This window comes from Trematomus bernacchii, unplaced genomic scaffold, assembly GCF_902827165.1.
Source record: "Trematomus bernacchii unplaced genomic scaffold, fTreBer1.1, whole genome shotgun sequence".
NCBI lineage: Eukaryota > Metazoa > Chordata > Actinopteri > Perciformes > Nototheniidae > Trematomus > Trematomus bernacchii.
Window position 1 is genome coordinate 20,115 of NW_022987624.1, and position 17,894 is coordinate 38,008.

At 39.2% G+C, this 17,894-nt stretch overlaps 2 protein-coding genes across 2 annotated transcripts in view; both read right to left on the bottom strand.

Moving 5' to 3' along the window:
* Positions 1-319: 319 nt before the first annotated feature.
* The window catches only part of LOC117484391 (extracellular serine/threonine protein kinase FAM20C-like), a 157,727-nt gene continuing 140,152 nt past the window's right edge, over positions 320-17,894 (bottom strand). Inside the window, exons 9-11 of the mRNA XM_034132851.1 lie at positions 2,143-2,224; positions 1,877-1,936; positions 320-634 (exon numbers count right to left, since the gene is read on the bottom strand). Of these exons, the coding sequence (XP_033988742.1) occupies positions 358-634; positions 1,877-1,936; positions 2,143-2,224 (419 nt within the window). The 3' untranslated portion in view covers positions 320-357. The remainder of the gene's footprint in view (positions 635-1,876; positions 1,937-2,142; positions 2,225-17,894) is intronic.
* The window catches only part of LOC117484383 (dynein heavy chain domain-containing protein 1-like), a 125,061-nt gene continuing 110,132 nt past the window's right edge, over positions 2,966-17,894 (bottom strand). Inside the window, 4 exon segments of the mRNA XM_034132840.1 lie at positions 2,966-3,691; positions 5,304-5,860; positions 12,179-12,307; positions 14,575-14,666. Coding sequence (XP_033988731.1) covers positions 3,332-3,691; positions 5,304-5,860; positions 12,179-12,307; positions 14,575-14,666 — 1,138 coding nt within the window. The 3' untranslated portion in view covers positions 2,966-3,331.

Genomic DNA, 17,894 nt, shown 5'->3' on the forward strand with positions numbered 1-17,894 from the left:
TCCCTAAAATGTGGCTCACATTTCTTAACCTCAGATTAATTTCTCCTCCTTTCTCAGCCGAAATCTGAACCTGAATTCACAGAATAATTTAAACGCCTTTTCATTAAAAACAAGCAGGAGATGGAGATTTCCAAAAAGTTTAAAGTAGATTACAAAACAATGGCAAAATGTATGTATTTCAATATTCTTTATTTATATATATTTGCTTCCTGGGAAATGGTGAAAGTGTCTTAAAATTGTATTTTCCTTTTTCTTTGACACAGTTATTTAAATGTAAATAAAAATGTTGAGTCCTTTTGACGTTTCATTAATCTGGATTTTGCATCCCAGGTGTCCTCAGAAACAGGAAGTAGATTCCTAACCTGCAGGAGGCTCCTCCCCCTTCAGGTGAGTGATGTCGTCATAAATGACCTGATCTTCATCACCCTCCTCCCTCCTCTTCCTCTCCTCGCAGAGACTCACAGTCTGAAGAACTGTTTGCAGCCTGCGGTCCAGAGCAGAAAGGTGAGGCTGAGAGAGGAGGGGCGCCACACGCTGCAATGCATCATGGGAGAGAGACGCCCTCATCACATCACTCAGACGATAACCAGGAAGAGAGAGGAGACGGAGGCGGAGCCAAGTGGAGCGCCGGATCCTGGGGAGGGAGGACTCTTTAAAGTAGAGAGACTACATACTGATATACACCTGAACATCAGCAGGAGAGGACTCTTTAAAGTAGAGACACTACACACTGATATACACCTGAACATCAGCAGGAGAGGACTCTTTAAAGTAGAGACACTACATACTGATATACACCTGAACATCAGCAGGAGAGGACTCTTTAAAGTAGAGACACTACATACTGATATACACCTGAACATCATCAGGAGAGGACTCTTTAAAGTAGAGACACTACATACTGATATACATCTGAACATCAGCAGGAGAGGACTCTTTAAAGTAGAGACACTACATACTGATATACACCTGAACATCAGCAGGAGAGGACTCTTTAAAGTAGGGACACTACATACTGATATACACCTGAACATCAGCAGGAGAGGACTCTTTAAAGTAGAGACACTACATACTGATATACACCTGAACATCAGCAGGAGAGGACTCTTTAAAGTAGAGACACTACATACTGATATACACCTGAACATCAGCAGGAGAGGACTCTTTAAAGTAGAGTCACTACATACTGATATACACCTGAACATCAGCAGGAGAGGACTCTTTAAAGTAGAGACACTACATACTGATATACACCTGAACATCAGCAGGAGAGGACTCTTTAAAGTAAAGACACTACATACTGATATACACCTGAACATCAGCAGGAGAGGACTCTTTAAAGTAAAGACACTACATACTGATATACACCTGAACATCAGCAGGAGAGGACTCTTTAAAGTAGAGACACTACATACTGATATACACCTGAACATCAGCAGGAGAGGACTCTTTAAAGTAGAGACACTACATACTGATATACACCTGAACATCAACAGGAGAGGACTCTTTAAAGTAGAGACACTACATACTGATATACACCTGAACATCAGCAGGAGAGGACTCTTTAAAGTAGAGACACTACATACTGATATACACCTGAACATCAGCAGGAGAGGACTCTTTAAAGTAGAGACACTACATACTGATATACACCTGAACATCAGCAGGAGAGGACTCTTTAAAGTAGAGACACTACATACTGATATACACCTGAACATCAGCAGGAGAGGACTCTTTAAAGTAGAGACACGACATACTGATATACACCTGAACATCAGCAGGAGAGGACTCTTTAAAGTAGAGACACTACATACTGATATACACCTGAACATCAGCAGGAGAGGACTCTTTAAAATAATGCATCGAGCTCCTGTACCTGCAGCACTGTTCGAGAGGAACGAGGATAGACGGTTCATCTTTGGAGTGACGGCCGAATCTGTAACAAGACCCAGAATCAGTTAGTAAGTACATTAACACACACACACACACACACACACACACACACACACACACACACACACACACACACACACACACACACACACACACACACACACACACACACACACACACACACACACACACACACACACACACACACACACACACACACACACACACACACACTCAGAAGACACTCACGCCCTGCCGTTGTCGAGGTGAATCAGGAACGTGTTGTTGCCAAACTTCTCAAAGGTGTCATAATGGTGTCTGTCCATGTTACCTACAGGAGGAGAGAGGCATTAGTTTAGCACCGCCAACAAAGTCCACACTCCTTCTGTAGATAATGATAAAACATCACATAATGCATTCTGTGCATCAAAATACTTATAAACATACATATTTTACCAGCTTTTAAAAGAGCATCACCAGAATAAATCCAGCTGATTATAGACAGTATGATATTGGATGTGGTTTTACCAAGTCTTACCAAGTTTTTAAAGCACTTTTTTTACTCAACTTTAAACCACATTTTGATTCCGAAACAAGTCATAATGTGCCATCGAACACTTTTGAACTGTACGTTTTACATTATGCTTTTAGTTTTCTGCAAAATAATGTACACAATTATAATTGTGTACATTATTTCTCCAGTGGTGATCAGTAACGAGAGCTCTTCATGGATCTCTTCTGCAACTCACCTGGAAGCTGAATGAAGTGGATCTAGGGAATTGTGTCAACTAAGAAATAGATATTTAGCGTTAGTTGAATCAGGAAGTGAGTTATTTTGTTGTAAACGCTTTAAATAACTTTAATCTTAAGGCTTGGGAGAAAGAATGTTCACGTCAGAAGGTTAAAGTCCTCACTGAAAACACTGAAGCATTGACTTTAATTAAATGTATTTTCTCAACAGATTTCACATCAATGTTTTAGTTTAGTTGAAAGCAATAATCTTAAGTGTAAATAGGTTCAACTTAATATCATTGCTTCAAACTAACCTAATACAGGGATGTGAAATCTGTTGACATAAAACATTAAATCAAAGTCAATGCTTCAGTGTTTTCAGTGCATGAAAAGTAACGAGTCATTGTTGTTAAAGTCATTGTTGTTAAAGTCCAAGTGATGATTCAAGGCTTTTTTGAGTTTGTCAAGTTGAATCTTGAATCAGTAAATGTGTCCTCTGCCTCTGTCGCAGTAATGGGAGATCAAACACAATGATTTAAAGCGACATTATGACAATGTGTAAAACATTTTAATGAAGAACATTACAGAATCCTTACGAAACGTAATGCATGAAGAGGCTTGCACAGAAGTGATGAATACATTTACAAAGGTTTTCCTGTAGAATGACTTAATAAATCCAGAGTGGTCCATCAGTTGTGTTTCTGCATCAGAGCAGACTCACCAGCCTCACCCTCCTCAAGCTACACAACACAGGACTTAGCTTAGCATAAAGGGGAATCTTAGCTATGATATTAGCATCTTCTGAGCCCTCATCATGGAGGACGAGTGGACACAGGTAGACAGGAAGCTGAGAGGCAGCAGGGGGAGGGACTTCCTGTAAATCTGAACTCTTCTCTACTCTGTTTGAGATCCTGACGTTAGCTTTCACACAGAGCAGAAGCAGAGAGCGCGGCTGCAGAGAGTCCTGAAGAGCCGCGGACTGCATATCCCATGATGCACCTCTCAACTCCAGGCCACACAGATACACAGCGTCCAGAGGAAGAGAGTGTGAGCTGTCACTCAGGACCTGAAGGAGAGAAAACAGTGAGGAATCACAACCTACAGCACCTGCAAAAAGCAGGACATTAACTACTTTATTTTACTGGGTTTGAACATTTGAACATTATTATTGTAGTACATTTATCATTAAGTCTCCTATAAATATATAACTTCCTTCTCTGGTTTGATTCTCCCAAAATATCAAGAATAATTTTACGATTGCAATATCGGTCAAAATCATCGCTATTCGTTTTTATTTTGTATTTAAATCATCATGATGTGCATGTGTTACCTGATACTGCAGTGTGATGTCACTGATATAATTATGACTGTATCACCTGTTATAATTATGACTGTGTTACCTGATATAATTATGACTGTGTTACCTGATATAATTATGACTGTGTTACCTGATATAATTATGACTGTGTTACCTGATATAATTATGACTGTATCACCTGATATCATTATGACTGTATCACCTGATATCATTATGACTGTATTACCTGATATAATTATGACTGTATCACCTGATATAATTATGACTGTGTTACCTGATATCATTATGACTGTATCACCTGATATAATTACGACTGTGTTACCTGATATAATTATGACTGTATCACCTGATATAATTATGACTGTATCACCTGATATAATTATGACTGTGTTACCTGATATCATTATGACTGTATCACCTGTTATAATTATGACTGTATTACCTGATATAATTATGACTGTATCACCTGATATAATTATGACTGTGTTACCTGATATCATTATGACTGTATCACCTGATATAATTACGACTGTGTTACCTGATATAATTATGACTGTATCACCTGATATAATTATGACTGTATCACCTGATATAATTACGACTGTGTTACCTGATATAATTATGACTGTGTTACCTGATATAATTATGACTGTGTTACCTGATATAATTATGACTGTGTTACCTGATATCATTATGACTGTATCACCTGATATCATTATGACTGTATTACCTGATATAATTATGACTGTATCACCTGATATAATTATGACTGTGTTACCTGATATCATTATGACTGTATCACCTGATATAATTACGACTGTGTTACCTGATATAATTATGACTGTATCACCTGATATAATTATGACTGTATCACCTGATATAATTATGACTGTGTTACCTGATATCATTATGACTGTATCACCTGTTATAATTATGACTGTATTACCTGATATAATTATGACTGTATCACCTGATATAATTATGACTGTGTTACCTGATATCATTATGACTGTATCACCTGATATAATTACGACTGTGTTACCTGATATAATTATCACTGTATCACCTGATATAATTATGACTGTATCACCTGATATAATTATGACTGTGTTACCTGATATCATTATGACTGTGTTACCTGATATCATTATGACTGTATCACCTGTGTTACCTGATATCATTATGACTGTATTACCTGTGTTACCTGATATCATTATGACTGTATCACCTGTGTTACCTGATATAATTATGACTGTATCACCTGTGTTACCTGATATAATTACGACTGTATTACCTGTGTTACCTGATATAATTATGACTGTATCACCTGTGTTACCTGATATCATTATGACTGTATTACCTGATACTGCAGGGTGATGTCACTGATGTTTCTGCAGTGTTTTAGAGCAGCTTCTCTCCTCAGGGCCTGCAGGAAGCCTCTGGGGTTTCTGAAAGCTGACAGTCTGAACGCTCCTGGAGGATCTGAGGAGGCGTGGTGTTGGAGGTAAACAGCCAGAAGCTCCGCCCTCCTCTCCAGGTGAGACACCTCCAGGAGAGGAGGGGTGCAGTGATGAAGCTGAGAGAGGAGTGAGGAAACTGAATCTGTGATGTGATCCCACTCATCCTGCAGGAAGTCATTCAGAGGAGAAACAGCTGTGCAGATGTTCCTGTGAGAGAGGAACGTCTGCACAGCCTGAAGTCTGTCTCTGAAGAACAGCAGTGAAGAGGAGGAGGAGGGGGTTATCTGTGTGTAGGAACTCCTCTTGGATCCTGGAGGATTCTGGGAGATCTGCAGCAGTGTGTTCAGACGGAGGCTTTTGTTCTTCAGGATATCAGTTTCCACATCTGGAGTGAAGCCGAGAAGCTGGAGGTCACTGAGGCTCTCTGAGTCCAAAACATGAAGAAGATCTGAAGGCTCTGAGGACAGGACACAGGGTTAGGACTTTCACAGGAGAATAATAATAAAGCTTTATTTATATAGCACTTTACATACAACACATGCAGCTCAAAGTGCTTTACAAAATAACAACAAGTTACAAATAAACAACAAGAAATTCCCCTCAGATTATTTGTTAAAGGTCCCATGTCATGGCCATTTCTACTGATCATAGTTCCATTGTTGAGGTCTACTAGAATAGATGTATATTGTTCAATGTTCCAAAATCACATTGGTTTCTCAAACAGCATCTCTGTATAGTATGTGTATTCACTCTCTGTCCTACACGGCTTGTTGGAGCTCCTGCCCCCCCCCCCCCCCCCCCCCCCCCCCCCCCCCCCTCCCTGTGAGCCCACTGTGCTCTGATTGGTCAGCTCACCCACTCTATTCTGATGAGTCCACCACCGTTACAGCTGAACATCAGTGATTATGTGTTACAATGGCGTTTGTTAGCAACCAGAAAATGACACCAGTAAGGACAAACAGATGAGAATGCTGCGTGGGGTCTGGGTGCCATGTTGGCGGGACGTTGCAGGGCTCGCTGCTCCGCCATTTGAGGATCGAGGAGCGGACAGTGTGAGCTGGCTTACTGGTGTCGTTTCCTGGTTGCTGCGTGGGGCGGAGATCCGCGGAGCCGCGGCTGAGAAAAGATGAGGCTGAGTGAGTGTGTGTTTGAGGAGTTACGTGGATTGGTCCATTTTGACCAATCCGTGGAGCCGTTACGTCACTATGACCCGGAAGAAAAAAATGGAAAAAGAGAAATCTCCAACGAGGCGTTCAGGGGCAGCAGAGACAGGGCCCTTTAAGAACTTTAAAAGGTACATGCAGCAAAATATGACATGTTAGCAGGTTAATTGACACAAGAAGGTAAAATGTATGATACCAAATAAAATAAATAATGATTTCTCTCCGACAGACAAGACACAAGACAACTGAGTCGATGCAACAATATAAAATAGAAAACCCCATAAAACAAAGTGAACATGTAGGTACAACAGAAATAGAAAATAAAAATCTAATATTAATAAAAATCTAAAAACAGATTAAGTATGCTGAACATTTTTTAATATAAATAAACTTGCCTTGCCTTGAAGTGAACTTAATCTGAGTTTATCAAGTATACTTTCATATGCACTTGATTGATGTACTCAGTGAGCTATTTCTGATGCTCTAACATTCAATTTAGATATTAGATTTTATTTAAAACATGTAAAAAAACATACAATTAATTAAATGTACTAAGTATAAATCACATATATTAAGGTGCACTTTTTTTTTTACTGATGCTGTCCTTGTAAAAAAAATGTACCTTAGTACTTCACTTAAGTATTTTCATTAGGAGGCAAATCCTACTTTGATTGAGCTAAGTATCGCTGGTGTTTTTTAGCCCTTCATGCTAAAACATGTGTATATACTCCATTCCTGTTCATGTGTCCTCTTGCAATTATCACTGGCCCTGTGCATCTCCTAATCGTTATAACCGGCCTGCTCTCGTCTATCCCACATGCTCCACTGAGATCCAACATCTAGTTACAGGTGGCCTGTGGAACTGCCAGTCAGCTGTCTACCTGCATTTGCCATCCGACCTCTGCAGCTCATCCAGAATGCAGCGGCTCGTCTGGTCTTCAACCTTCCTAAATGTTCCCACACCACACCGCTCCTCCGCTCCCTTCACTGGCTTCCAGTAACTGCTATAATCCACTTCAAGACACTGGTACTAGCGTACCATGCTGTGAATGGATCTGGCCCTTCCTACATCCAGGACATGGTTAAACTGTACACCCCAGCACGTGCACTCCGCTCTGCATCAGCCAAACGGCTCGCTGCACCCGCACTGCGAGGGGGACCCAAGTTCCCATCAGCAGAAACACGTGGGTTTGCTATCCTGGCTCCAAAATGGTGGAATGAGCTCCCCATTGACATCAGGACAGCAGAAAGCTCACACATCTTCCAGCGCAGACTGAAGACTCATCTCTTTCGACTCCACTTCGAGCAATAGAATGACTAACAAAGCACTTATATACTAACAAAGCACTTATATACTAACAAAGCACTTATATACTAACAAAGGGCTTATATACTAACAAAGCACTTATATACTAACAAAGCACTTATATACTAACAAAGCACTTAGATACTAACAAAGCACTTATATACTAACAAAGCACTTAGATACTAACTAAGCACTTATCTAAAGCCAGTTGAGTAGCACTTGAAATGTTTTGGCTCTATGAAACCTGATGTACTTATATGATTCTGTTTTCTTCAAGTTTGTATCTTCTTGGTCGAATGCACTTATTGTAAGTCGCTTTGGAGAAAAGCGTCAGCTAAATGCAATGTAATGTAATGTAATGTAATATATAAAAAAACGATATATAAAAAACATGTCTATGAAGTGTTTTGGTAAAAACAAATATCCCTCTATTTCACTTCCTGTTTCAAAAGTGCTGATTCTGGGTATAAACAGGTCTCTCTTGAGAATGAGACCCTATGTCTCAATGAGATGTTCACCTGTATAAATAAAGGCTAAGTAAAAAAAAAATAAAAGTTTTATTTATTTTTTAACTGAAAAAAATGAATATAAGAGGAGGAGCTTATGCTGACTCATGCGGGGACCTGGCCAACACACTCTCACTCCATAAACGTCCAGGAGCGACGCTTGGTCAGGGTCCCGTGGCGTGCAGTTGGGACGCTCCGAGTCTCCTTCAGCTTCATAAAGGGACGCAAAGAGCTTTCAACTGATTGCAATGTATTCCCATCGGCGGCGGTATTTGACGCTCATGGAAGCACGGCATTCGTTTGTGTCGGAGGCTGTTAAAGGCAATGTGAGCGTCCATTCCCATTGGATAACGGAGGATTTTACACCCGGAAGTAAGTATTCTTCTTACTGTCGATTGATTTGACAGAGATATCTGCACTACTCATCAACTCAAAAACACCAGATTATCTTGTTAATTACACAACATTGATTGGTTTAAATTGTGTGCAATGCTTTTGTATTTTTCCCCTTCGATTCGGAGAAACAAATATTTTATATATATATATATATTAGGGCTATCAGTCGATTAAAATAGTTAATCGCGATTAATCGCAAATTAATTTTGTATCTGTTCTAAATGTACCTTAGAGGGATATTTTTCAAGTTTTTAATACTCTTATCAACATATGAGTGGACACATATGCTTTATATGTTTGTTTATTATCATTTGAACAATGACAAATATTCTCATGAATATTAAACACAACAACCTGAACATTACAAATATTCGCCTCAATTCAACCTGGAACCTCTCTCATACAATAATACTGTGTGTGTGTGTGTGTGTGTGTGTGTGTGTGTGTGTGTGTGTGTGTGTGTGTGTGTGTGTGTGTGTGTGTGTGTGTGTGTGTGTGTGTGTGTGGAGACACTGTGATGGATCGTTGGAGCTATGTGCAGCTCAAGGCATATATGCTCGAACGGGAGCTGCCTGGACGCTGCAATCATGTTGCGCGCACTATCCGTGCTGAGTGTGCTGACTTTTCGTACAATGTCCCACTGTCTGGCTACCTGCATCAAGTCAAGTGCTCGGCGCAGTTGTCGGCGAATTGTCGCTCCTCTGTTTTCATTGAAACAGCTCCTTATATCCGTTAGCGCAGCTAGCTAGCACCAGATGCTAACAACAACAACAACACGTAAGGTGTGCCTCGCTCGCGCCACACATACACACACCCTCCCGGTCCTCCCGATGGCCAGTCCGGGCCTGCCGGTGAGCGTGGAAGTGTGGTCTGCCACAAGCGGGCAGCAGGAGCGGGGCTGTCAGCATCAGCTTGTAGATGGTATTTTAAACTCGATGCGCTCTGAAACTACGGGGCGGCCGAAGACAAAAAATACACATGCGTTAATCGCGTTAAAATAATTAGTGGCGTTAATTTTTTTTTGCGTTAACGCGCTATTAACTTGACAGCCCTAATATATATATATATATATATATATATATATATATATATATCAGGGTTGCCAACTCTCACGCATCTGGCGTGTGACACACGCTTTCACTCTCAATCTCACGCTCTCACGCTGCCCAAACTTTTCTCACGCCAAAAACAAGAATACCGAAGACTAGAAACGGTTTTGAAAACTTTTGTCACGTAGTGATCGTCTTCTCAATAGAACATCTTTGATAATGTCTTCTGGCCAATCAGAATCACGATAACGGCGTGGTGTTGTTGCAGGAAGTCCCGACGGAGAATACTTTTGCGGTAGTACATCTCTATACATCGATACAACATTACGTGTTGATAGAAATCAACACGTAATGAAATAAGACCCCACGGTTTGATGATTGATAGGTGTGTGGGCTGTCTTTCATCTTGACACACAGAACAATGGGGGCTATCCACCCTTATCCACAATGTAAAGTAATTCACAGCCTCTTCCCTCTTCTCTCTGTGAGGAGCAGCAGGTTCAGCTTTCAGAACAAAGTCACACAAAACAAAAATGGCATTAATTTTTTTAAATATGTCGTGTAGTAATAGATTTATTTATTTTTCTTCTCAAGAGAGTACCAGAATGTGTATTTTATGTTAGTATTTAAAAAAATCTCCTGGGGGAGAATCCCCCCAGACCCCCCTGCAGGGGTTGGGTCTTCAGCATGTCAACTCTTTCACCTGAGGGGAAATTGCAGGATTGGCTCCAGGTCGCCCTTTTTATTTCCTACAAGACAAATGTGCCTTTTTATTTCATACAGTTCAATTTGGATTGAGAGAGGGAAATAATCTAAACCTCACGCGTGGCGTTTCACTGTCGGGGGGAGCGTGTATGTAATTACATTACAAATACTGACTTGAGCCCCACCACTGTATGGGTTAGCCCTACCATAGATTACCCAACAAAAATACTCTGGAGCCGCAACTGCCGACCCGTATGGCGCATGCGCAGATCTAAGATCCAGTAGAAATGATCAAAAGTAAAAGTCTGCTGCTTATTGTTCTACTAGGCCAAAGTAGAGTCAAAGAGTATATGAGAGTGAGAGTGTGTTAATTAATATATTTGGCAGTTTGGAGTAAGTCTGTAGATTTGTTTGTGTGTGTGTGTTTCATGTATAGGCCTCTCACGATAATTAATTTTGTTGGATACATTTTCCCGGAAATTATTGCGATAAACGATAATATTGTCGGCACCGTTGTATGACCATTTTAGACCACTGACATAATGATAATATATAATAATACCTCAAGTACATCCTTTCAAACTGCTAGTCACATCCTCATGTAAATGGCAATTTATCGAGGTCAGAAAAGTTATCGAGTTCATTTTTATTTATCGTACGATAAGTCAATTAATTGTTTATCGCGACAGGCACACAATAAAACAGTGGAAACAAACATGTTTGACTTTCATTAGTGAATGAAACTGTGTGCCCTTTATAGTCTGTGTCCATTATTGTGTATTTGTATATATTGTATATATATCCTATATATATGCTAAGGTCCCGCTGCTGACACGATAGCAGTCATTTAGTGCGCATATGTGTAATTAAACTGAATTAAACCCATGATATCAAAATCTCACTCCAGCCAGGTACCCAAAGTTGGCAACCCTGATATATACATACATATATATATATTTTTTTAAATATTACCAAGTGGTTTCATGTACAACCCACACAAGTTTCATGCTAAATGAAGCTCTGTTGCTTGGATATCACTAGATCCTGTTACAGCGTAATATAAAAGTACATAACGATTGATGTGTAAATTAGCATAATTACTAGCTAGCCGCTAGCTGCTAACTGCCGCGGCCGCCTCGTTAATATCAAAATCCATCATATAACAATCCAGTACCATGCTGTCATGAACGTGCGGTGCTGTTACGTGTACAAATTGACGTGCTTGATGTGAACGAGCATTTTGGGGGGCGTGGTTAAAGTTGCGCATGCGCTATGAGCGCACATACGGGTACTTCTCAGGCATGACGGGTAATCTGTGACGTTTAATTATGACTTTACAGTTATTTAAAAATGCACCTAAGGTTAAAACATATGGAATAAAGTACAATGTATTCAAGTTGATACTAAACTTAATTTACTTTTAGTTCAGCTGTAGAAGCAGTGATGATATTCCATTAGTTTTCTAAGTTTATTTCTATAGCAGAAAACAGACTTTTAGTCGATTTATCAGGAAATGAATTCTACTTCAGGGTGTTATCATAACTGTAACATGTAACTCCATAAAGACTGCATTTTGGCCTGATCCATTTCAGTCTCATTGATTAGCGTGTAAGATGTACAGAATACGAAGTGAAATCAGACGTTTGTTACCAAAATGTCGGGTGTTTTTGATGATATCTGAGAGGAAGTGAGGCTCTCCGCTGAGGAAGATCTTAGCGATGCTGTCCACCTCCTCTCGATCTGAAGAGTCCAGAACATGAGCGCCATGCACCAGGTGTACTGTAGATGAAAAGCAGAACCAGGTTGAAGCACTGATGAAGAGTGTGGGGGAAAGTTCTGAAGCAATTGGAAACTCAGAGAGACACGAGGAGAGCTGGAGCTTTGATGGCAAACACTGACGGTTAATTTGGAGCTTCGGCCGGAGAAGACATGTCACGGGGCACGAGTTGACCACACGGTTGAGGAGGCCAGTCTCACAAAACAACGTGTAATAGCTACGTTGGTCCACTGGGCAAAACGAAGTATGTTCACAAATAACCCTCTCAAGACGTGACATGGATACAATATTTGTTCCTATTCATTTCTAATGACCAGTGTCCGTGTCACGTGATCGCAAACTTTCCCAGAGAGAAAAAAAAACATGGCGGACACCCGATTTATTTTTAGTTGAAAATCCTAAATTGTAGGAGAGTTTGGCGTTAAAATGCTTTTTGATTACATTTCTAGCGAGAAGTGTATATTGTACTTTCAGAATCTACGTCCAGTGGATGTGTAGGATCCATAGTTTGATAGATATTACCAAGATTATTTGAGCTCCATGTATTTGTTTACAAAATATTGTATCCATGTCACGTCTTGAGAGGGTTATTTGTGAATATACTACGTTTTGCCCTGTGGACCGACGTAGCTATTACACGTTTTTTGTGAGACTGTGTTGGGTTGAGATGCCAAATCAATTCTGAAGAACTCTTCCTCTGGTAGGAGGTTCTAACTAGTTTGCTGAGGGGAATCAACGTTCTTCAATAGAGAGACTAAACAGCTGAGGACACTGAATCACTTGTAGTTGTCGCTTATGGCTAGAGGATCTTGCACCTCGGGGTCAGCTACACCCCGAGAAGGAAGTGTTCCAGGTGTCCCACAACAATAACTGTGGGGAAAATACTGAATGTTCCTTCTATATCAGAGTAGCACATGACAACAGAGGCCCTACGTAGCTGTGTACGTAGCCGGATGTATGACTACATGGACACAGTGAGACACTGTGTTGAAGTTATGATAGCTATGTTCCTAAGATTGGCATGATGACACAGTCCCTTGAGAGATAGACATATGACTGTCATGTTTATTGCTTACGCAGGCCTTAGCTAATCTGAACTAATGTCAGAATACTGCTTTGAACCAGTATTCCTCCATCTTGTTGACTGTAACACCCTCTCTTGTATATCAGCATATGAAGGACTCTAAAAAGGAACTCTTTTGTCCCATGCAACCTCTGTATGTGATGACTAGGTCCATTCTTGCAAGGATAATAAAGACATGGATCCTGATATTGAAGATCAAGCCGGTGACGAGTGATGTTTTTCTAACAATAACTATCTCTGACCGAGAGTTGCCCGGTCATAAACTGGTAACAACAACAGAAATGATGAATTGGAAATGGGGGACCCTGATGTAAACAAGACGAAAGTCTTTCTCTGGTCTGCATCCCCTTAACAATTGTATGTTTTGAGCTGTACTGTACTGTACCCAATATACAAGCTGTTAATACACTTTTCAATCAATCAATCAATCAAAGCTAGGGCAGCCCCTCCTTAACCTGTTAAGCCCCGAGCCTGTTTTTCAGGTTTCAGGCTCGAAAATGACATGCCCAAAACCAATGACTACAACTTCACTTCTAAAAGGGTTATATGAATAATTTCTTTTATCAAAGCAAGGTTACATCTGTGAGTTGGATGTAGAAGAGTCAGAATCAATATAGATTTTTCTCAGTCAGAGTAAATTCAGATGGAACATAGCAAAAAAAGGTAAATTCTTACCTCCGCCTAAAGAAAAAACATTACTTATAGTGAAAACCACCCTTGAATGATGGGATGGTAGACTAAAAGCTTTAGGAATCCAAACTATAACATATAATAAGTACCCTGTATCAAGATTGAGGCAAAACAAGTTAAATTTGACCTTTTTAGAGAGGTTTAGCAAAAACAAGTTCCAGGCGGAATAAGCTTTCGGCACATTTGGGTACATCTGGTTCCATCAGTGCCATTTGACCTTTTTCAGGTACCAGACTATAAAAATGATTACATTGAATTATCACCATAGGTATTCATTCCATCCAAATAAAAAAATAAAAATAAAAAAAAATGTAAAAAGAAATTGTGAAAAAAAAAAAGACCCGCCGACGGGGGCTTTAGGGCTTAACAGGTTAAGGGAGATAGCGGCTGTCCAAGGCTGGGCATCTGCGTCAGAAGGTGCAAGGAGGACATGCAGGGCAAATGATTCCCTGACAAAGAGGAGGGACAGGTTATCTGTTGAGGATTCTTCCTCACCTGCGATACACTGCAGAGCTTTAGCCTTATCCTGGCAGAGAGTGGCAACAGAGAGCAGAGCTTCCACCAGAGAGAGGAAGTCCTCCTGAGTCCTGAGGGACAGAGACACACAGGAAGTCTTCATACATCCACATTTAGTCACAAATATAACTCCCCTGGCTGGAAGAGAACTCTCTGCTCCAAAGCTTCTCTTTCCAGAACTGGACACACCGTACATTATACATTTATTTTTTATTCAATATTCCATTCCCTACACTCTTAATGTAAAACATATCCTGCCTTATCTTGTGTCTAAAGCCTTTCAAACACTGTTTTATTGTCAGAGTTATAGATTTGCTATCTGTATTACTCTTTTACTGTATATGTTCTACTTTTTAATGCTGCTTTAATCCTATTTTAAGATGTTTAAATTCTAGTATTGTTTATTTATATAAGGTTTGTCCTCCTGTGACCCTTAATCTATCCCTTAAAGTCAGTCAAACTGTTGTTCAAAAGACACCAACGAAAGTAAGGAAAGCACAGGTTGAGAACTTCTCTTATAGACAGGACCCTCATCATATACAAATAAAGCTTTGGGGTTGTATGATTAATGTAAGGAGGCTGTTTCTGGTGCACGTATACTCAATTTAGATTATTATTATTAGAGTAACAAAACGATGTGAACATATACTTGATATCATTGAAGCAACTAAAGATAAACTGACTTTCAATGTTGGGGACAGACGGACGTGCAGACACCTCGAAACAAAACATCATCATTCAATTCAGTTTTAAGTGCATTGACCAATTTTCTTTTCTTTTACCGTTTACAATGTCTAAGTCTCCATGGACACTGTGGAGAGTTTACAGTTTTTGTCTTTCAGTAACTTAACTTAGCTAATAAGAAACTAAACCTTAGATACCATCGTTAAGGAGGTTATTACTCACTTTCACTCCAGCTTTCAAACTCTGATCAACAACCCCCCCCCCCCCCATTTTACTCTCACTTGGATTAGGACTATTGTTTATGTTTCTGTTCTGATTTTATGTAAAGCGTCTTTGAGCGATTACGAGAAGCGCTATACAAATCCCATTATTATTATTATTATGATGCAACCGGTGCAGGTAATGTGTGGGTTCACTGTAAATGTAAACAACCCGCAGATACTCTAATATCCAGAGATGGCAAAAGTACACACATCCTTTACTCAAGTAGAAGTACACATCCTTTACTCAAGTAGAAGTACAGATACTCGTGTTTAAAAATACTCTGGTAAAAGTAGAAGTACTGACTAAACTTCTTTACTCAAGTAAAAGTAAAGAGGGCTTTGAAATGTACTTCAGTAAAAAGTACCCATAACTAGCAGCTGTTTTAAAGAGTACCTGACCTCCCTTTATATTAATAGAACAATAATGTCATTGTTAGCTAATGAATGTTTCCATGCTGAACAACGGCAACATGACAACGTTTTCATTGGTCCCTCTTCTTTAGAGAAGACCAGGAAATGATGGATACACGGATCGTGTTCAAATCAATAGGCACGCAATGACTCTAAATAATAATGATCACGCCACCAAACACACATTCAAACTAAAGGAACCAGCCTGTTTGGAAAATGTGAGAAGTAGAAAGTACAGGTATTTGTGTTCAACATGTAAGAAGTAGAAAGTACAGGTATTTGTGTTCAACATGTAAGAAGTAGAAAGTACAGGTATTTGTGTTCAACATGTAAGAAGTAGAAAGTACAGGTATTTGGGTTCAACATGTAAGAAGTAGAAAGTACAGGTATTTGTGTTCAACATGTAAGAAGTAGAAAGTACAGGTATTTGTGTTCAACATGTGAGAAGTAGAAAGTACAGGTATTTGTGTTCAACATGTAAGAAGTAGAAAGTACAGGTATTTGTGTTCAACATGTAAGAAGTAGAAAGTACAGGTATTTGGGTTCAACATGTAAGAAGTAGAAAGTACAGGTATTTGTGTTCAACATGTAAGAAGTAGAAAGTACAGGTATTTGTGTTCAACATGTAAGAAGTAGAAAGTACAGGTATTTGGGTTCAACATGTAAGAAGTAGAAAGTACAGGTATTTGTGTTCAACATGTAAGAAGTAGAAAGTACAGGTATTTGGGTTCAACATGTAAGAAGTAGAAAGTACAGGTATTTGTGTTCAAAATGTAAGAAGTAGAAAGTACAGGTGTTTGTGTTCAAAATGTAAGAAGTAGAAAGTACAGGTATTTGTGTTCAACATGTAAGAAGTAGAAAGTACAGGTGTTTGTGTTCAAAATGTGAGAAGTAGAAAGTACAGGTATTTGTGTTCAACATGTAAGAAGTAGAAAGTACAGGTGTTTGTGTTCAAAATGTAAGAAGTAGAAAGTACAGGTATTTGTGTTCAACATGTAAGAAGTAGAAAGTACAGGTATTTGTGTTAAAAATGTAAGAAGTAGAAAGTACAGGTGTTTGTGTTCAACATGTAAGAAGTAGAAAGTACAGGTATTTGTGTTCAACATGTAAGAAGTAGAAAGTACATGTATTTGTGTTCAAATGTAAGAAGTAGAAAGTACAGGTATTTGTGTTCAAATGTAAGAAGTAGAAAGTACAGGTATTTGTGTTCAAAATGTAAGAAGTAGAAAGTACAGGTATTTGGGTTCAACATGTAAGAAGTAGAAAGTACAGGTATTTGTGTTCAAATGTAAGAAGTAGAAAGTACAGGTATTTGTGTTCAAATGTAAGAAGTAGAAAGTACAGGTATTTGTGTTCAAAATGTAAGAAGTAGAAAGTACAGGTATTTGGGTTCAACATGTAAGAAGTAGAAAGTACAGGTATTTGTGTTCAAATGTAAGAAGTAGAAAGTACAGGTATTTGTGTTCAAATGTAAGAAGTAGAAAGTACAGGTATTTGTGTTCAACATGTAAGAAGTAGAAAGTACAGGTATTTGTGTTCAACATGTAGGAAGTAGAAAGTACAGGTATTTGTGTTCAACATGTAAGAAGTAGAAAGTACAGGTATTTGTGTTCAACATGTAAGAAGTAGAAAGTACAGGTATTTGTGTTCAACATGTAAGAAGTAGAAAGTACAGGTATTTGTGTTCAACATGTAAGAAGTAGAAAGTACAGGTATTTGTGTTCAACATGTAGGAAGTAGAAAGTACAGGTATTTGTGTTCAAAATGTAAGAAGTAGAAAGTACAGGTATTTGTGTTCAACATGTAAGAAGTAGAAAGTACAGGTATTTGTGTTCAACATGTAAGAAGTAGAAAGTACAGGTATTTGTGTTCAAATGTAAGAAGTAGAAAGTACAGGTATTTGGGTTCAACATGTAAGAAGTAGAAAGTACAGGTATTTGT